This window comes from Coenobita brevimanus, chromosome 47 (genome assembly GCF_032717465.1).
Source record: "Coenobita brevimanus isolate Jiangsu-jjx chromosome 47, ASM3271746v2, whole genome shotgun sequence".
NCBI lineage: Eukaryota > Metazoa > Arthropoda > Malacostraca > Decapoda > Coenobitidae > Coenobita > Coenobita brevimanus.
In genome coordinates this window covers 15,187,982-15,210,557 of record NC_137000.1, presented here as the reverse complement: position 1 = coordinate 15,210,557, position 22,576 = coordinate 15,187,982, and the positions used below count along the sequence as shown (strand labels likewise).

Sequence of the window (22,576 nt, the reverse complement as noted above, 5' to 3'; positions counted from 1 at the left end):
CGATTATGGATAAGTGTAAGAACAAACGCGTTTGATTTTGAGAGCAATTAGCTCACTGGGTAGAGTCAAAGCTCGACCCGTTTGAGTAATAACAAAATAACACTTTTCATTCGATTTTAGCCAATCTTGGTGGAAGAGATGAGGATCGGCCAAGGATTACACCTGTTTTTGAGACCAAGAGGTCAAGGGTCAAAGTCAGCTAAATTTTTGCCGATGTACACGAAACATATGAAAATGTTAAGATCAAAGGAAAAACAAAGGAGTCAGTTTTGATAATTAATCAAATGTCATGGTCATAGTATAGTTTCAAGGTCGACACGTGTGAGTTTTTTCTTTATCGTTTTCACTTTTTTTTTTTTTTTTTAAATACCACGAATTGTTTTCATCCTGTATTAGCCAAACCTGTGGAAAGATTGAAGGTCGGCCAAGGAGGAACATAGACCTATTTCTTTTTAGAGCAATAGGTCATAGGTCACGGTCAATTGAACAGATTTTAACTGATTTACACCAAACTTTAAGAAAGGGATAAGGGTCAGCGAGGAAAAAAGGGATTCGATTCTGAGAACAATCAGTCATGGTAACAGGACAAGTCAACGTTCGACCCGTGTGTCTGTGGGTGAACAGACTAGCCATAACTGTTTTGATCTGCTTTCTGCCAGGCCTGGTGGATGAAATGGGGATCGCCTGAGAGTGTAACCTGTTGTTCTTGAGAGATAGGTCTAAGGTCAAAGTTGAAAGGCTAGGGTAACTCAAACAGTTTTTACCTGATGTAGATTAAACTTTACGGGAGGGTTCTGGTTAAAAACAAAAAGCAAAAACAAATTCAGTTTTAAGAATAACCAGTGAAAAGTCAAGGTTACAGGAAAAGGTCACTGGACAAAATGAACTTAAACAATGACCTGATGTGAACAGGGTGATGGAAGGGTTAAGAGTCAGGCATGAATGAAGTAAGTCAAGTTTAGTAGTCTGTCGAAGGTCAAGGTCACAGGTCAAGGTAAAATATTCCGCCTTTATATCATCTGATGGGCGCGGGTGTTACATTGTCTGCTTGCTCTTTCTTTCCCCCAGTGCTTTAGTTTTGTTTTGAGCATAGCAAGATCGTGTATAATTTACCAAAGTAATGTTAAATAGGTAAATCGCAGCCAAAGGGTGATATGTAATGAAAGAAGGCGAGTCGGGGTTAGTTAAATTTAAATTGTACATCGTCACTGAAAGTTAATCCCTTCACTGCGATGACGTACTGGTATTTCCCGTTTTATTCTTGCGCTCTACGGACGAATATATTAAGTTTAGGGGAAAACGTGTTTAGATGTTACTGAATGCTATATCCAACCTCTTCAGTTTTGCTAACCACTCCTGACTTGAATAAGACTGTAAACAGCACTAATTATGTGGAAAAATGTCATTGGACTGACAGAATTAATTAAATTGCAGATCGATCTATTAAAAAAAATAATAATAATTTATTTGCATGTCTCCACGAATGTTTATTTTGCATGGACATTCATGAAGTCACGCAGGTATTATGTGATACAAGTAAATGGTTATCTCAGTGACTGAAATACTGGACAGTGTGTGACGGACTGTGGAACGGTCTGAACCAAAGCAATATACGAATTGTCATTCACAAACCCTTCAATCCAGTGACGAATTTTTGTTTCATTATTCCTGTCCCCAGATATTTTTATTCAGCTTAGAGGGACTTTTCGAACTGGAGAGATTATATGTAATATTCATTGACCAACATACAACCATAGATCCCTCATGAAGGTGAAAAACGTCATATGTAGATGGCCTTATTAAAATGAGAAGTATGTCGTTCTCGTATGTTGAAAACGGAAATATGAAACAGTCCCAGGTGCTTTATATGGCCCCCTAGCGTGCAACAACCAGCTTTTCCCTCATAAACTGATGCCGTCCGATGGAGGTTAGTAAAAAAAAAAAAAAGGTATGGAGGATGAATATTGATATCTAATTATGCCTCCCAAACTATCACAGAAGACCATATTATGTAAACCGAGAATAATTCCATCATGACTTATCCGTAGCAAAAACAAGCTGTGACTGACCGGTTGGCCGCAGCACGGTGAAAGGTACCTTCAACCACTTCATGTAGTGTACTCGCGGGTGACTCTGCGCTTAGTGATAAGCCAGATTGTTTCATGTAGCTCAGAATAATCGTTTTAATATACTGAATGGTAACCATATGACCAACTGGATAAGACCCTGGGCCTTTACTTTCCTGAATGATCAATAAAGGATTCGAGGACGAACAGACAGAAAACAAAAATTGCCAAGCACAATCCTTTGTTAGAGCAATTAAGGGCAGTCAAAGAACTTTGTAGTTTTGTGTTGTAGAATAATAGTTGGTGTTAAGATTGTTTAACGTAATTTGACTTTAAATTATATGGTGTTTGGTTCATGTAACTGTCTATGACCATAATGTTGCCATAATATCAAAAAGTTCGAGTGTCAGCACGTATGAATTATGAACTTATACAGAAGACTTGGCTGGGAGGCAATGGGCTACGTTGATAGAAGAGAATGGTTTTTAGCTGCCTGGGTGGATGCGATATTTTGAATCATGAGCAACACTGATAGAGGTTTTCAGTGTGCATTCAAATATTCGTAAGACTGCACAGTTATGCTATAGGCCATGTCAGATGTACCTCAGTGGTCGAATGCAATTCCAAATACACAAATCAGCAACGCAAGTCAAGCTAGTCAGGAGGCAAAATGAGATAGTTATCCAGCCACATATTGCCAGTACTCAGGTCTGTAGTCATTAACCCTAATTAGGTCATAATCGTTTATAGTTTGCCCCAGCAGCAGGAACGAAGGCTGTGTTGCGTTATCAGATATGCTGCGCCGTATTCGCAAGCTGTATCTCTTGCGTAACAACCCTGCAGATGTTATCTTAAGCTTCCGGATAATCACATTGCGAATCAACCTTGGTACCTCCATGCCACGCAATGTTCAACACACACACACACACACACACACACACACACAATCTATATATATACGGTATGTATGTAAAGTATACTCATATATATATACATATATAAATTAGATGATGTATGTATATATAAATACAAACACAAATACATACATACATAACTATATATATATATATATATATATATATATATATATATATATATATATATATATATATATACACACACACACACACACACACACATATATATATATATATATATATATATATATATATATATATATATATATATGTGTGTGTGTGTGTATGTGTGTGTGTGTGTATGTGTGTGTGTGTGTGTGTGTGTGTGTGTGTGTGTGTGTGAGTGTGTGTGTGTATTTTATATATACATGTATGTGTTAATTTATTCATTCCGTTTTTTTTTATTTTTTGTTTTTTTTTCAGAAGCTTCAGTCAAACAGTGTGTTGGAGTTCTCTCTTCAACAACCCAACGTCAGCATCTGTGGTGTATTATTCAACGAACAGCATATCAACCGTGCCTGAGAATCAGTAGCCCCCAAACTCCACCAAGATAACTTTCTGCGCGCACACACACACACACACACACACGCACACAACTGGTAGCAGGGCACTGTAAACAGAAATCATGGCCAGGCTGCGATCGGTGTCAACCTCGTCATCCATGGACGAGATCAGCGCCAGTTATGACGACGTGCCTGTGATTGACCCCACCTCAGTGCCTAAGGTACGTTTGGTGTGTGTGTGTGTGTGTAATTCACCGGGTAATTCACCGGGTCGGTCAGGATCACCTGATGGTCGTGATCGTCAGCTTTTACCCTCCCGGAAGGGAGCTGAGAGCTCATATAGTCCGATCTAAGGGCAAGGCTGTGACCTTCACACGCGCACACACCCGTCCCCTTGCTCAAAGGGGACAGTAACCACCCACTTCGTCAGTGAAACTTTTCGCAACCTGAGTGAGGCGCGAACTCCCGTCTACCAGATGGCAAGCGAGAACGTTACCACTGCACCAGCGAGGTGTGTGTGTGTGTGTGTGTGTGTGTGTGTTCTTACCTAATTGTATCTTTACAGGAATGAGTCAAGCTCGTACTGTTCCGTGTTTTAAACCATTTTTATCGTATATATCCTTAAATTTGTGAATTGTTTTGGCACACACTATTTCATTCGGTAGTGCATTCCACTGATCACTTGCTCTATTTGGGAAACTAAATTTCCTTACGTCTTTATCGCCTCTCTTTTTATGCATTTTTTTGCAGTGTCCTCTTGCTGATGCATCCCTATAGGTTATGTAATCATTTATGTCTATTTTCTCCTTCCCTGATATGCATTTATATAGCATTATCATGTCATCTCTTTTCCTTCTCTCCTGTAGTGTTGGTAGATTCAGTTTTATTAGTCTTTCTTCGTAGCTTAGATCCCTTAAGCTTGGTAACCATCTTGTAGTGGTCCTTTGTACTTTTTCAATCTTGTCTATGTGTTTTTTGAGATGAGGACTCCAGACTACTGATGCATATTCCAGTGTTGGTCTAATGAATGATGTTATTATCCTTCTTAGCATGTCTTCATTTATGTATGTGAATGCTATTCTCATATTTGCAAGCAGTGTATACATGTTCCGTACCTTCTCGCTGATGTGGTCAGCCGGAGATAGTCTGTTACTGATAATCACACCAAGGTCCTTCTCTCTTTCTGATGTGTGTAGGGTTTTATTTCCTTACTTATAATCCCAGTCAGGACTTTTTCCACTTTTACCAAACTTGATTACATGACACTTGTCTACAATGAATTCCATTTGCCGTGAATTACTCCATTCATGAAGTTTAATTCTTCATGTAGCTCTTTACAAGAGTCTGTGTTGATAATTTTCCTTTGGATTTTTGCATCATCAGCAAACATATTTAGATAGCTTTCATTTCCAGTGTTGCTGCCTATATCATTATATACACTAAAAACATGATTGATGCCAGCACTGAGCCCTGTGGAACTCTGCTAGTCACTTCTCTCCATGATGAGTAATTTCCCCTTAGTACTGTTCTCATTTCTCTTTTTCTGAGAAAATCATGCATCCAACAATACAGTTTGCCTCGGAATCCTCCTTGATGGTACAGTTTCCATAAAAGTCTTTGGTGCGGTACTATGTCAAATGCTTTCTTGAAATCTAAATAAATACTGTCCACCCATCCTTCAGTTTTCTGTAACGTGTCTGTTACTCTGTCATAGTAGCTCGACAGATTAGTAACACATGATTTTCCTTTTCTGAAACCAAACTGTCTTTCTGTTATCATATTGTGTTCTAGATGATTTACCCAAGCTTTTCTTATAAGCTTTTATAATACCTTGCTTACAACACTGGTTAGTGATACTGGTCGGTAGTTGAGTTGATTTTGTCTATTCCCTTTCTTGAATAAGGGAACAATGTTTGCTTTCTTCCAAATATCAGGTAGTTTACTTTGTCTCAAGGATTTCTTGAAAGTAAAGATAATGGTTTACTTAACTCCTTTGCACATTCTCGTAGTACCCAACATGAAATTTCATCAGGACCACTTGCTTTCCCTTTGTCTAATTTACTTAACTCCTCCTGTATATCTTTTTCTGATATTTGTATATCTGGTAGTATGTGTGGGCATGCATGTTCCACATAATCCCTCTGAAAATTATTTTCTTCTGTAAAAACTGATTGGAAATTCTTATTTAGCGCTTCACAAATATCCTTCTCTTGTGTATAGGTGATTCCTTCATCCGTAATGGATTGTATTATATCTTTTACTTTGGTTTTGCTTCTGATGTAGCTGTAAAATAGCTTCGGTTGATCACTACTTTTATTTATGATATCCTCCTCAAACTGTTTTTGGCCTTCCCTCCTTATTCTTGTATAATCGTTTCTTGCCTGTTGATAGTTGTTATATGCCCTTTCACTATTGTGTCTTCTGTATGTATTCCACAACAAATCACTTTTTCCTTTTGATTTTTTACATTCTGTATTGAACCATTTCTTTATTTTCTTTTCTGCTTCTTTGTGGTGTGGAATGTACTTCTGGACTCCTATTTCATAACGTTCACGGAATTTTTTATATATAGCAGTTAAATCTTGTCCTCTAAGCTCCTATTCCCAATCAATTTCTAAGAAGTACTTTTTTAGGTCATGATAGTTTCCCTTTTTATAGTTTAGGCTCATTTTGTAACTTTCATTGCTGTTAACTATGTCATATGGAATCCTGAAGTTGCACTTTAGTACTGCATGGTCGCTTTTGCCGAATGGAGGGTGATATATTAAATTGTCAGCATCGTTTTCTTGCCTAGTAAATATAAATATTAGCATTGACGGTACATCGAATCCTCTTTTTCTGGTGCTTTAGGAAAAACTCTTGCACGAGATCCAGGAGCTTTTGGTCCCAACAGCTTTCTTGGCTTATTATATCTAGAGTATTCCAATTTATATTTGTATTAAAATCTCTATAATTCTTTCCAATTTCTCTTCCATTCTATGTAGTAATGCTCTTAAACTCTTAATTGTACTCTCTGCCAGATCCTCATATTCGCCTCTTTCCTATGTGTTTGATCTGAGTGGCATGTACAAATTGGCTATAATTACTTTTCCTTCAGATGTATTGATCTCTACTGCAATCAGTTCTACTTGTGAGAGTACATCTAGTTCTATTTCTTTGACTTTTAGATTTTTCTTAGTTAATATTATCATTCCTCTTCCCTTTTTTAAGTTCCTATCTCTTCTCAATATATTGTATTCCTCTAAGTTTAGGATGTAATTTGATATCCTTTGTGTTAATTTTGTTTCAGTTAGACATATTATATGTGGTTCATTTTCTCTGACATAATCATTCATTTCTGATAATTTAGATACCATTCCATCCACATTTAAATACATCAACTTAATCATCTTATTCATGTACTTGTCATGACTTGGTTCTGCTACCTTCCTCCTTTTTATTCCCTCTTGTTTATGTACCACTTTCGTACGTGCAATCCAATTACTTTGTAAAAAAAAAAAAAATGTATTCTTCTTCTCTGATCTTTCCGCATTTCTTGTTTTTGCTTCCTCCCTCTTCTCTTTCAGTAATTCCGGATCCTCTTGTGTTAGGCATCTTTTTATCCATACATTTTTGAACTCCTCTTTTTGCATAAGATTCCTTGCATTTCCTAGTATCTCCTCCACAGTGTTTACACTCTGGAAGGTTACCTTTAGGGGTCTTGACTTGTTTCTCTCATATTTCCCTAACCTTTTGTATTCCTCTATGTCTTTACTACAGATTTCCTCTGATACTTCCTTCAATATGCTCATTACATTTGTCATCTCCTTTTTGTCTCTCGATATCTTGTTTCTTACTTCTTCCTCTTCTATACCAGTGATTACTATAGATTTGTTGATATCTTTTGAATCTCTGACTAATTGAGGATTGTTTTGGATTATTATTTTTTAATGCTTTTTTCTTCCACCCTTGTTCCTAAGTCTTTCTTTACTTTCGCCATTTCAGCATAAGTGGTTTCCACATCATTTTTGTAGCTTTGCACAGCTTCATTCACCTGTGTTATCCTCTCCTCAATATCACTGCTGTGATCTATCAGACTGCTTACTTGCCTAATTGTCTTTGTATCATTTTTGAACTCTTCCATAATACTTTTGTGGTTGACTACTGTACTTCCCATTTCACTAATTTTCCTCCTAAGTGAATCCACTTCTACTGTCATCTCATCTATTGTTGTGTCTTTCTTGTTGACTTCCTCTCCTAATTTTTCTATTTCTTCCTTTTGCAAGTGCATCTGTTTCTTAATTTCATCAATCTCATTCTGAAAAGCCATCTCTAGTCTGTTTACTCGTTCCACCAGTTTATTGTAAGTCTCCATTTCAACCAGTTCTTGGTAGAAATCATCGTCCTGCTTTCTACCTTTATCCCTTTTCTTTTCTAAATTTGCGGTAATAAAGTAGGAGGCCATCATGCAGTACTAAGAGCACAGATACTACTTACATTCCCTGGTGCAGAGTCGTAGACTAGGCAACTGATCAGCTGATTTTGCACATTCTTGCGCTACTTTGTTTTCTTTACTGTTTGAACAACAGTCTTACTTAAAAACTTCTTCATTTTATATTAGAACACCATTTAGTTTAACCTGATATAGAGCTTGACTCATATAAAGATACTAATTTAGGTAATGCCACTGGCCAGGTTGGCCAGTTATGGAGTGGTGGTAACGTGCGCCTGCTCCGCTCGGTGCCTCGTGTGTGTGTGTGTGTTCTTACCTAATTGTATCTTTACAGGAATGAGTCAAGCTCGTACTGTCCCGTGTCTTAAACCATATTTATCGTACATATCCTTAAATTTGTGAATTGTTTTGGCACACACTATTTCATTCGGTAGTGCATTCCAATGATCAGTTGCTCTGTTTGGGAAACTGAATTTCCTTACGTCTTTATCACCTCTCTTCTTATGCAGTTTTTTGCAGTGTCCTCTTCCTGATGCTTCTCCATATGTTAAGTAATCATGTATGTCTATTTTCTCCTTTCCTGATATGCATTTATATTATCATGTCACCTCTTTTCCTTCTCTCCTGTAGTGTTGGTAGATTCAGTTTATTTAGTCTTTCTTCGTAGCTTAGGTCCCTTAAGCTTGGTATCCATCTTGTAGCGGCCCTTTGAACTTTTTCAATCTTGTCTATGTGCTTTTTGAGATGAGGACTCCAGACTACTGATGCATATTCCAGGGTTGGTCTAATGAATGATGTTATTATCCTTCTTAGCATGTCTTCATTTATGTATGTGAATGCTATTCTCATATTTGCAAGCAGTGTATACATGTTCCGTACCTTCTCGGTGATGTGGTCAGCCGGAGATAGTCTGTTATTGATAATCACACCTAGGTCTTTCTCTCTTTCTGATGTGTATAGGGTTTTATTTCCTAACTTATAATCCCAATCAGGTCTTTTTCCACTTTTACCAAACTTGATTACATGACACTTGTCCACATTGAATTCCATTTGCCATGTACTACTCCATTCATGAAGTTTATTTAATTCTTCTTGTAGCTCCCTACAAGAGTCTGTGCTAGTAATTCTCCTTTGTATTTTTGCATCATCTGCAAACATATTCAGATAGCTCTCATTTCCAGTGTTACTGTTTATATCATTTATGTACACTAGAAACATGATTGGTGCCAGCACCGAACCCTGTGGTACTCCACTAGTCACTTCTTTCCATGATGAGTAGTTTCCTCTTAGTACTGTCCTCATTTCTCTTTTTATGAGAAAGTCTTGCATCCAACATAACAGTTTGCCTCGAATTCCTCCTTGATGGTACAGCTTCCATAAAAGTCTTTGGTGTGGTACTGTTTCAAAAGCTTTCTTGAAATCTAAATAGATACTGTCCACCCATCCTTCCCTTTCCTGTATTGTGTTTGTTACTCTGTCATAGTAGCTCAACAGATTAGTAACACATGATTTTCCTTTTCTGAAACCAAACTGTCTTTCTGTTATCATACTGTGTTCCTCTAGATGATTTACCCAAGCTTTTCTTATAAGTTTTTCTAATACCTTGCTTACAACACTGGTCAGTGATACTGGTCGGTAGTTGAGAGGATTTCGTCTATTTCCTTTCTTGAATAAGGGGACTATATTTGCTTTTATCCAAATATCAGGTAGTTTCCCTTGACTCAAGGATTTCTTGAAAATTAAAAATAATGGTTTACTTAACTCCTTTGCACATTCTCGTAACACCCAACATGAAATTTCATCAGGACCACTTGCTTTTCCTCTGTCTAATCTACTTAACTCCTCTTGTATTACTTTTTCTGCTATTTGTATATCTGGTAGTATGTGTGGACATGCGTGTTCCACATATTCCCTCTCAAAATTTTTTTCTTTTGTAAAAACTAATTGGAAATTCTTATTTAGTGCTTCACAAATATCTTTCTCTTGTGTATAAGTGATTCCCTCGTCCGTGATGGATTGTATTATATCTTTTACTTTGGTTTTGCTTCTGATATAGCCGTAAAACAGCTTTGGTTGATCACTACTTTTATTTATGATATCCTCCTCAAACTGTTTTTGGGCTTCCCTCCTTATTCTTGTATAGTCGTTTCTTGCCTGTTCGTAATTATTATACGCCCTTTCACTATTGTGTCTTCTGTATCTATTCCACAACAAATCTCTTCTTTCTTTAGATTTTTTACATTCTGTATTGAACCATTTCTGTATTTTCTTATCTGCTTCTTTGTGCTGTGGGATGTACTTCTGGACTCCTATTTCATAAAATTCACAATTTTTTATATACAGCATTTAAATCTTGTCCTCTAAGCTCATTTTCCCAATCAACTTCTAAGAAATACTTCTTTAGGTCTTGATAATTTCCCTTTTTATAGTTTAGTCTCTTTTTGTAACTGTCATTGCTGTTTACTATGTCATATGCTATCCTGAAGTTATAATTTAGTACTGCATGATCGCTTTTGCCGAGTGGAGGGCGATATATTAAACTGTCAATGTCATTTTCTTGCCTAGTAAATATTAGATCTAGCACTGAAGGTACATCAAGTCCTCTTTTTCTAGTGGTTTCCCTCACATGTTGCGTTAAGAAAAACTCTTGTACGAGATCCAGGAGCTTTTGGTCCCAACAGCCTTCTTGGCTATTTATATCTAGAGTATTCCAATTTATATTTGTATTGAAAGCCCCAGTTAGTATAATTCTTTCCGATTTCTCTTCCATTTTATGTAGCAAGGATCTTATACTCTGAATTGTACTCTCTGCCAGGTCCTCATATTCGTCTCTTTCCCATGTGTTTGATCTGGGTGGCATATACAAAATGGCTACAATTACTTTACCTTCAGATGTGTCGATCTCTACTGCAATCAGTTCTACTTGTGATGGTATATCTAGGTTTATTTCCTTGACTTTTAGATTTTTCTTAGTTAATATTATAATTCCTCCTTTTTTTAAATTTCTGTCTCTTCTCCATATATTGTATTCCTCTAAGTTTAGTATGTCATTGGATATCCTTGGTGTTAATTTTGTTTCAGTTAGGCATATTATTTGTGGTTCATTTTCTCTGACATAATCATTCATCTCTAGTAAATTAGATACCATTCCATCCACATTTGAGTACATCAACTTTATCATCTTGTTTATATACTTGTCATGACATGGTTCTACTAACTTCCTCCTTTTTCTTCCATCCTGTTTGTGTACCACTTTCGTACCTGCAATCCTATTACTTTGTAAAAAAATTTCTTCTTCTCCTCTTCTGATCTTCCCTCATTTTTTGTTTTTGCTTCCTCCCTTTTCTCTTTCAGTAATTCCAGTTCCTTTTGTGTTAGACATCTTTTTATCCATACATTTTTGAACTCCTCTTTTTCCATAACATTCTTTGCATTTTTTAGTATCTCTTCCACAGTGTTTACACTCTGGAAAGTCACCTTTAGAGGTCTTGTCTTGCTTTTCTCGTATTTCCCTAACCTTTTGTGTTCCTCTATGTCTTTACTACAGATTTCCTCTGATACTTCTTTCAGTAAGCTCATTACATTTGCCATCTCCTTTTTGTCTCTAGTGATCTTGTTTTTAATTTCTTCCTCTTCTATACCAGTGATTACTATTGATTTATTTATTTCTACTGAATCTCTGACTAACTTTGGATTGTTTTGGATTATTCTTTTCACTTCCTTTTTAATGTTTTTTTCCTCCACCCTTGTTTCTAAGTCTTTCTTTACTTTCACCATTTCAGCATACGTGGTTTCTACATCATTTTTGTAGCTTTGCACAGCTTCATTCACCTGTGTTATCTTCTCCTCAATATCGCTGCTCTGGTCCATAAGACTGCTTGCTTGTCTAATTGTCTCTGTGTCATTTTTTAACTCTTCCATAACACTCTCGTGATTAACTACTGTTCTTCCCATTTCACTCACTTTCTTCCTAAGGGTATTCAATTCCACTGTTAGTTCACTGATGGTTGTGTCTTTCTTATTGGCCTCCCTTCCCAGTTTTTCCATTTCTTCCTTTTGCAAGTGCATTTGCTTCTTTATTTCATCCATTTCATTTTTGAATGCCATTTCTAGTTTGTGTACACGTTCAACCAGTCTGTTGTGAGTCTCCACTTCAACCAGTTCTTGGTAGAAAGCATCATTTTGCTTTTTACTTTTATCCCTTTTCTTTTCCAAATTTGTTTTACTGAAGTATGTATCCATTTTGTAATACTAAATGAACAGAGTGTGTACTTACAAAGCATGCACGCTTTCCCCGTCTTGCTGTAGTATAAACAAACCCAGGTGACTCAACGCATCGTGGTTCTTTGTTGTTTGAACCAGTCTTATTTAAACTTATTATTTCTTTTCCTTTTAATAATGAAAAATCATTTAGTCTAACCTGGTACAGAGCTTGACTCATTCAAAGATACTTATTTAGGTAATGCCTCTGGCCGTGTTGAGTTGGTATGGAGCGCCGGTACAGACGTCTACCTCCGACGATGATGTGTGTGTGTGTGTGTGTGTGTGTGTGTGTGTGTAAAATAACTAGATCATTTTATATTAGATTTTACCCAACCTTGATGGAAGAATTGAGGGTCCACCAGTAAAGAATCCTATAACTCTCGAACAGTTGGCCAAAAATCAAGGTCAAAAGGGTTAGGTCAAACGCTGCTCTAACAAAAATGAACTTAAACAGTTTTTATTCAATTCTGACCAAACTTGGGGGAAAGGCTGAAGGTACGATAAGAATGAAGTAATAGAATTTTGGGAAGAATCAACAAAAGGTCAAGGTCACAAGGCGAGGTAAAATATTTCGACTCACGTGTGTGGATGTCAACAAAATTACCTTAACAGTTTTTATCCTGTTATAACCAAACTTGGCGGAAGGGTTGAGAGTCAGCCAGGGAGTAAACATAATGTTTGTAGAACAATATCTTTACTCCCTGGCCACTCTCAGTAGTCAAGGCCACTGGGTAAGGTCAACGAAACAGTTTTATCAGAATTAAACTAAACTTTGTGGGAGGGTTGAGGATAAGGCAAGATCAAAAGAATGCAGTTTTGAAAAAAGTCAGAGATCAAAAGCCAAGTTTTGGTCTGATTTGAAGCAAAGTTGGTGGAAGTGTTAAGGATCAAACATGAACGAAGGGATCCAGTTATGAGAACTATTAATCAAAGTTCAAGATCACAGGGCAAGGTCAAAACTTGACACAGATGCCTGTGTGTGAACGAAATAGATAAAATTGTATAGACCTGATTAGATAACACTTTGAGGATAAGTAGGTGATTGTGCAAGAGCTTGACGAATGTTTTTACATCAGTAAGCCGAAGATCAAGGTCTCACGGCAAGGTCAAAGTAAAGAGTTTTTAACTCATGTAGACAAAACTTTGTGGAAGGGTTCAGGTTAAAGCAAGGATGTATCTCAATTTTGAGGACAATCAGTCAAAGGCCAAGGCTGAAGGTTGAGGTCACTGGGGGAAGTCAGCTCAGATAGTGTTGATCATATTTGTACCAAAGATTGTGGAATGATTAGGGGTTAGGAAATAAGTAATCCGATTTTAAGAGCAATTTGTTGAAAGTCAAGGCCAATGGGCAGAGTCAATTTTGACCTTAGAGAAGTTGATGGGTGCGGGTATTGAGCTCTGAGTGCACCTCTCTCTCTCTCTCTCTCTCTCTCTCTCTCTCTCTCTCTCTCCTAAGTTTAGCGTTACTAACATTTTCTCTTCATTTTACCCTTGGCTCTGCTAAGTCGAGAAAGTGTGTCCTAGAAGACGAGGGGCCTGAAACCCCCCCCCCTTTCTTTTTTTGGCTTAGGAATGTGCAATGACGCCACATCCCACGGTGTTTGGTGCAGAAACCATCGCAGCACATACGGTATAAGGAGTGGGTAATGGGCCTGGCGATTCCTTCTCTAAGTCTTAGCTGATAGATACTGAAACCCTTCTCTGGATCCCTCTACCAGTTTTAATATAGGAAACGGAGTCCAGATAATAAGGATAAGGGTGCTGTCAGTCCAAGAATAATGTTAGTTGAATGGGGAGCGCTTAAAGTGCCATGCACTGTAATGTCAGAATTTGGCGACAAGTACAGCATATACGGTACTGTACCCATTGAGACCCTCTCCACACATGCAGTTAATTGTATTAACAATTAAGCCAATTGTGTGTTTCCCCATGACCCCAGGCTGGCCGGCTGGTCATAAACTAGCCAGTAAGGCAGGCAGGGAGGAGGAAGGACTAGCGTGGTAGAGGGAGAGCGTGGTGGATGACTCAGTGCGTGGGGGCATGGTGAGTGACTCAGTGGGTGGGGGCATGGTGGATGACTCAGTGGGTGGGGGCATGGTGGATGACTCAGTGGGTGGGGGCATGGTGGATGACTCAGTGGGTGGGGGCATGGTGGATGACTCAGTGGCTGGGGGCATGGTGGATGACTCAGTGGGTGGGGACATGGTGAGTGACTCAGTGGGTGGGAGCATGGTGGATGACTCAGTGGGTGGGGGCATGGTGAGTGACTCAGTGGGTGGGAGCATGGTGGATGACTCAGTGGGTGGGGACATGGTGAGTGACTCAGTGGGTGGGGGCATGGTGGATGACTCAGTGGGTGGGGGCATGGTGAGTGACTCAGTGGGTGGGAGCATGGTGGATGACTCAGTGGGTGGGGACATGGTGAGTGACTCAGTGGGTGGGGGCATGGTGAGTGACTCAGTGGGTGGGGGCATGGTGGATGACTCAGTGGGTGGGGGCATGGTGGATGACTCAGTGGGTGGGGGCATGGTGGATGACTCAGTGGGTGGGGGCATGGTGGATGACTCAGTGGGTGGGGACATGGTGAGTGACTCAGTGGGTGGGAGCATGGTGGATGACTTAGTGGGTGGGGGCATGGTGAGTGACAGTGGGTGGGGGCATGGTGAGTGACTCAGTGGGTGGGAGCATGGTGGATGACTCAGTGGGTGGGGACATGGTGAGTGACTCAGTGGGTGGGGATATGGTGGATGACTCAGTGGGTGGGGGCATGGTGAGTGACTTAGTAGGTGGGGGCATGGTGAGTGACTCACTAACTCAGTGGGTGGGGACATGGTGGATGACTCAGTGGGTGGGGGCATGGTGAGTGACTCAGTAGGTGGGGACATGATGGGTGACTCAGTGGGTGGGGGCATGGTGGGTGACTCAGGTGGTGGGGGCATGGTGGGTGACTCAGGTGGTGGGGGCATGGTGGGTGACTCAGGTGGTGGGGGCATGGTGGGTGATTCAGATGGTGGGGGCATGGTGGGTGACTCAGGTGGTGGGGCATGTTGGGTGACTCAGGTGGTGGGGGCATGGTGGGTGACTCAGTGGGTGGGGGCATGATGGATGACTCAGTGGGTGGGGACATGGTGAGTGACTCAGTGGGTGGGGACATGGTGAGTGACTCAGTGGGTGGGAGCATGGTGGATGACTCAGTGGGTGGGAGCATGGTGAATGACTTAGTGGGTGGGGGCATGGTGAGTGACTTGGTAGGTGGGGGCATGGTGAGTGACTCACTAACTCAGTGGGTGGGGACATGGTGGATGACTCAGTGGGTGGGGGCATGGTGAGTGACTCAGTAGATGGGGACATGATGGGTGTCTCAGGTGGTGGGGGCATGGTGGGTGACTCAGGTGGTGGGGGCATGGTGGGTGGCTCAGGTGGTGGGGGCATGGTGGGTGACTCAGGTGGTGGGGGCATGGTGGGTGACAGGTGGTGGGGGCATGGTGGGTGACTCAGGTGGTGGGGGCATGGTGGGTGACTCAGGTGGTGGGGCATGGTGGGTGACTCAGGTGGTGGGGTCATGGTGGAACTGTTGGGAAGGACCAAGGAGGTGACCTATTGTCTTTTAGAATAAGTCAGAAGGTCAACAAAACCATTTTTTAACCAGTTGAGGCATAACTTTTAGGAATGGATTTTGAGGGCAGTTGGTCGATGGTAAAGGTTACAGTGTCATGTCTAATGTTCGGCCCTTAGGCCAACTGGTGAGCGCGAGCGTTGCACTCTGAGTGGTCCTTCTTGTGAGATTTTATTATTGCTGTCTTCAGACGTAATCTCGTCAGAAGGACATTTGAGCAGGAGAGGTCAGATATATCCTTCATTAGTCCCTTCACATGAGCTCTGCCCCAAACTGAATATATTCGTGAAGGTAGCAAAGGAAAACAGTGAAAAATTCGTCATCGTATTGAAGGAGTTGACTGTTGTTTCATGGTGTGTGTGTGTGTGTGTGTGTGTGTGTGTGTGTGTGTGTGTGTGTGTGTTTCAAAGGTTATCACGTGGCATTCCAATGTGGTAACTGGGTCAAGAGGTTCCAGGAAGAAAATGACTATCCACCTCTCTCTGTCTCTCTCTCTTTCTCTCTCTCTACACACACACACACACACACACAGAGTCACATGGTTTTCATCACTGCTTTGTGTCCATCCTTTTTCTGTCTGGCTTTACTCTTCATCCACATTTCACAACACCGTATCCATCTTTTCCTATTTGTTCCGTACATTCCTATCATTTATCACCCACACTTTCCTCCTCATCTATTCATTCCTTGCCATTCCCTCTCCATATCTTCCTTTCTCCTCTTTGCGGTGCCTGCGGTGAAAAGGAAAATATCGAATGTTTAAGAAATACGCTGAGAAGAGTTGTGAAAACTGCGTAGAGCTTTGAGGACTGCCACATTGCCTGGAGGTGGGGCAGAAACATACTGAGAGAACTGTTACCTCTGACAATAAACCACTTCTCTTACAGTTACGCAGTGGAGCCCAGTCATGCACATCAAACTGCCACACTTCAGATAATGGTTTGCTGATGAAAGTGGCTGTGAAGTCGGTGAACCGACAAAAAAAAAGAGAAAAAAAAAAAAGAAAAAAAAAATCATGAAAATATAAGAATGGAAGTAAAAAATGATGAGGTGGAAAATATGCAGACTGTTAAAAGAAGTGAAGGGCTAGCCTAATAGATTGCCAACATTACCAAGTTAATGCTAAATGGTCTTCACTCAAATGCAGTACACTGACATACTTCTGTGCAAATTGTTTTGGTGATTAATGAGTATACAAAGACGTGCGATTTCAAAATTTGCGTTTTTTTAATATGATCTGACGTTTGACCCCATAAATCCCATTCGAAGGCTTCAATAGAGAAAGAGAGAGAGAGAGAGAGAGAGAGAGAGAGAGAGAGAGAGAGAGAGAGAGGGAGGAAAAAAATAGCTATTGATCCAAGGAACAATTGTACCAAGTTTGAAGCAGATTGGTGAAGAAATGAAGGAATGATGTCAAGTTGAAAACTGTTTGGAAGAAAGAACCTGATGAAAATTATACAGTAACTCTCCACGCTTTGGTGTAGAGACCTAATAAATTTGTTAACAGGGAAAAGCTACGAGAGTTTGGTGCTTCTACAAGTATTGTACGACTCAAACAATAACTCTGTTTTGTGGGAAAAGGTCGTTGGAATCCAGATGGCCGTGTAGATCATGCTGAGATCCTTCCGATAGTTTACACACACAAGATGCCCCGTGAAACGTGTGCCAGACTTAAGGAGACTATTCTTGGGTTAATTTAACTGACGTGCAAAATCATACTGGATCCATTTCTCAGGTGCTACAGAGGTATAAATACTGACGAATCATTGGTGAATTATAAGGGACACCATCGTCGCCTATATCATCAGTAATTATAGCTCGGTAAGGGTTGATAATGTTGGTACAGCATGTCTTCATTCATTCATCGCCAGACGCCATGAATTCCAGACGGGGTGGCCAAGGGCTTAGAGTTAACTGTTTTACAGGGAGGGGCACCAATCCTCCACCAACCCCACTTGACACGTAGAGATGCCAACAGCATCTGGTGCTCCCAGGCGGTCACCCATCCAAGTACTAACCAGACCCAACGTTGCTTACTCAAAATTATCCCAAGAATAACCCCCTGACGTTTGGCACACGTTTCATGGGACACCTTGTTTAGGAAATTTCCAGCCTTACGCTGGGAAAAGAGCAGGCCAAATTAAGCTCACAAATGGACCCTATGCCACCCATAATTTGGGGGCCTACAATAACAAAATTATTTATTATTATTTTTTTTTTTTTCAAGAAGAGAAGAAAAGGCACATAACTGACTGCAACTAAATTCTGGCCAGTAAGATTATTTTGAAACTTAAACGCAATGATATGTACAGATGTTTACAATGAATACATTTTTCTGGACTTATTATAAGAAAACCGTTCAAAAATGGTTTCAAGTGTCATTGAGGAGGTGACATCATTTTCAGATGACATCACAGCTAAAGCATTTATTCGTTTCTGATCGTTGAACGGAATCGGTTTTTGAGCAGAGACAGTTTGGAAAATGAACGTTCACCTTCACAAACTGACAGGCATTGTGCAGAATTCTCTTAGAGCAGTTGAAACATTGGCAAATGTTGACTTGGCAAATGTTGACTCCACAAGTGGATTCTTCCTCGAGTATTTCAGGACCTGAGCATCATGATCCAACTTCAAATGGGCCACAAATTCTGAGAAACTTACAGATTCATCCTCACAGTCTTGGTCAAAGTCAGTGATGTACTGTATTTTTTCAGCAAGGTGGTCACATCAATTTTAAGCTGTGAAGCATCAATTTCCATCAACAGCTTGATGATTGCAAATTCATCAGATATTTGGTGATAAGCATGTCGATATTGAAATAAACTTACAAGTAATTTGTCAATAAAGAAAAAAAAAACTATGCAGAATTTTTGTGCACTTTGAAGATCTGCATCTGGTTCAGCAGACTCATCAGCTTGACGTCTTCTTCTATTTTGGATATTTATTTATATTCTTGTTGAACATCTTCCATGAGATTCTTTGCCTCATTCTCCAGTCCATCAAATGATCATGTAGTTCATTAACAAAACTTCAAGTGAGGAAAACAATGCACCTTCACTGGTGATGTCAATGGTTGTGGTTTGGAGAAGAGTGCTAGCTTTATGAAAACGCTGTAGGATTTTGATTCAAAGAACATACACGAATGCATTTTCAAGAAGGCTCATTTTCTCTGCAGATTGATGCAGAATGTCAAGCACCTCCTTTTTCAGCTTCATTGTCTGCGATTTCGTTCATAATTGTGTAGATGTTGGAGTAATTGATGTGCAGGGCTTTCACAGATTCAGATGACAGTTCCAGCGTGTGGATGACAGTGTTTTTTTGTCAAAATTCTATTATTCTCATTAGATGCCAATCCCTTCATTAGTAAATCCAGCGATTTGTTGATCCACCTGAAAATGCGTATAATTCCTGCACAAGCACGAAGAAATTGACCACATCCAGGCAGCACTTGACACTGGGAACACCAGCTAGATTTAAAGAATGTGCTGCGCATGGAATGTAATTTGCCAATGGATTTACCTCTTTGATTCTTGCTTGAAGACCAGTATATTTCCTTGACATATTTGCAGTGTTATCATAACTTTGACCTCTGCAACTGTCTGGGGAAAGCATCAATTCATCAAGAGTTTTCAACATGTCTATCTATCTATCTATTGCCAGACTCCATAATCCCGTAAGGGGTGGCCATTTGACTTTGAGTTATTTGTTTTACGGGGAGGGGTAGAGAGGCGGCCTGCAGTCCTGATGGACCCAGGTTCGAATCCCGGCTGGGGCAGGGAACAGTTTAAGGATTTGAATTTCATAAAAGCAGACTTTCCTGATCTACCAGATGACCCGCTGACATGTCGTAAAAGTACCCCCGCTAATACCAATACACCAGTCCTGTATGAGACAGCCCTAGCATGTATTCAGTATGGACGGTGGGTGTTAGCGCCGAAGTGGTGACATGTGGAGGTGTAGGAGAACTACTGGGCCTTGGGATAGGCTACTGCCCCCGAGATATAGGCCCTAAAGCCTTTGCCCGAGTCGGAGACATAAAGAAAAAAAACTCCACCAACCCACTTGTTGACACGTAGGGAGCACGTATGGTTTGGTTATATGGTTACCACCCAGCATTGTAAATGGTTTCTTGGCTTACAGGAAACATGCTGAAGATTTTCACCTTTATGGCTGAGAATGGGAAGAAATTTCAAGAATCTCTCAACAGGATCTCCGCTATATTATTGACATCATACAATAAAAGTCAACTGATTTATGTGGCTGACATCAGGTGTTGAATGGACACATATGGAAAAGTACTGAGCAGCATCAATTTCATCGCATGTGGCGGACAACATTTCTTTTCCCATTTGTTCAATAAGTTCATCGTATTTTGTTGACGAAAGATAACTTGCTGTGCCACGTCCCTTGTTTCCATAACAAGAAATATGTTCTGCAATAAAGGGTAAAAGTTTTGCTACCAGTTCCAAAATTCTCATATAATTACCAGTGTGAGATGATCCAAACACTTCGTCATCTCCACGAAATGATAATCCACGTTGAGCAGAGAACTTTATGACTTTAGTGACCTGACGGGGTACTGCTTCCCAGTATTTTTCTTCTTTCCGCTGGTTTTGAAGCTTATCATCGAGGCATCCTTTTCCTTTGGATCGTGATAACAAGGAACGAACAGACAACCTATGTTCTGCACTGTTTTCACGGGATTTGAGCATCATGCCACAGTTACTCCAGTCATTGAAATTACTAGTGACTTAGCCTAACCAAACCTAACCTATCCCTGTCAGAGAAGAGACCACTAATTCATCGTGGTGTCTGTTTTACATTTGATGCATTGTAAGTGGCTGTAGTCTTGGAACACTGCCTGCACCTTTGTTGCTTTGCATCTTACAAAGGACCCTCAATTTCTGATGGTTCATGATGTTCACGAACATCAGCATAGGACGGATAGGACCCCCCGATCATGATGATGTTCACGAACAACATTCCGACCGAGAGTCTCCATGTGGAGACTCTCGGTTCTTTATATTCTGACATAATTAGATATTTTATAAATCTATAGAATAACTTTAAAAGGTTAATCACTAGTCAGTAGAAGCTTGAAAAGTGGTGCAAAATATTTCTTATATAAACTTTGAAAACATATCCACTGACCTGTGCCGTATGGCTACCGAAAATAAACAATAATGCGACGACACATCCACCCACGTGTATGGTTCTGTAGCTGTTGTTGCCAGATTGTCTTAGCAACCCTTGGCCCCCAAGCCTCAGATGCACTAACTGATGGAGTTGCTGACTAGTAATAAATGACCATTTTTTTAATGTTTGTGAACAAATGTATGAGATAAAAGGTTGATATTGGCTGTGGGCCGCTCTATGCTAACTAATAATAAATGACCAGTTTTGTAGTTTTGTTTGTGAACAACTGTATGAGAAAAAGAGCCAGTATTATTTGTGGGCCCCTCACTGTCTTGGAGGGCCCATGGCGTAGTGGCCGTATAGAGTAATCTGGCCCTGAAGATTTTTTTTTTTTTTTTTTTTGGGGGGGGTTGAAAAAATCATAGCAAATAAGAGGAGAGCCTGTGCTGTGGTTATAAGGTTGTTGTCATGTAAGAAAAGAGCCAAGAAGTGTGGTCAGCGCTTATTGATGTGGGAATAGGGTAGTTAGCCAAGAGGCAGAGGTTATTCACTCTGGGTAAGCCCAAGGACAGAGCATGTCATTAAAGCATATACAGTACACAGAAACAGGTGGAAAAGTACAGACAGGTGGTTCGTAAAGTAGTCAGTTAAAGGTTAAGCATGGGTCCGGCTGCCTTGGAAACCAATAGTGTAGAAATGTAACTACATGAGTAATGGGAAGTGTTTCGCTGGTAAGCTGTATATGTGTGTAAAGAGAATTGAGAAGAGTCGGCCTCTTACCAGGAATGTAGCGTATTAATTACCTGTAGTGATATAAGTGTACTGTAGAGTGGAAAAGTGGAGTTGCTATTTAAGTGTTTGATGATGTTCCCGAGTGTTTTAAGAATAACACAGTGGAACGGAGAAGTTATTTAATGATGAGTAGTACTATAATTGATATAATACACTCATCGAGTAAGGCTTAACTGCGGAGGATTAGTAAGTGTTACAGACTCTGACAGAATTTCTGTAAATGGGAAGCTACAGTTAAAGGATCATTGTGTTTAGGTTTACGTACTGTACATCATTTGGTGAAGTGTGCGACAAGTGATGATGAGGGTTAGTAATGAGGCAAAAAAAAAAAATCCCACTTTAGTGTGCGAAAGAACACTAAAGACTACTGTAGACTTGACTATTAGTCACTTTTCATAACAGAGCACATGACACATACTAGACCCCAGCCCCTTGAATAACCTCATAGATCAGTCTGTGATGAATGTGTATGCGGTAAAACATACGCTGCACCTCGTGATCACTTCTCGCTTTCTCACCCTACACCACCACAACACGTATGTAAGGCGGAGGCACGGTGGTAGAGCGGGTTCTGGCATCTTTCTCACCATTCCTTTTTGCCTTCCCCAGTTCACCCTTCCCATGCTTCACTCCACCCCTCCCTCCCACACCTCAGCTTACCACACCCCTGTTCTTCCCTCCTCCTCTATCACATCACATCACCCAACGCCTCCCTATCTCCACACCTCTCAGTCACATCACCCAATCCCTCTACTTTCTCAACCTACGTTACCACCCCTCCTTCCCTCTCCTCCCTTTTCCTCCTCCTCTCCTTCCCTTACCTCACCTCACTCTTCCCCTTCCCCTTTCCT

The 22,576-nt window shown here is 40.3% G+C and overlaps 1 protein-coding gene across 1 annotated transcript in view; it reads left to right on the top strand.

The window, feature by feature from the left end:
* Positions 1-3,571: 3,571 nt before the first annotated feature.
* Positions 3,572-22,576, top strand: part of LOC145399057 (L-asparaginase-like) — a 484,302-nt gene continuing 465,297 nt past the window's right edge. Inside the window, 1 exon segment of the mRNA XM_080271799.1 lies at positions 3,572-3,707. Coding sequence (XP_080127925.1) covers positions 3,609-3,707 — 99 coding nt within the window. The 5' untranslated portion in view covers positions 3,572-3,608.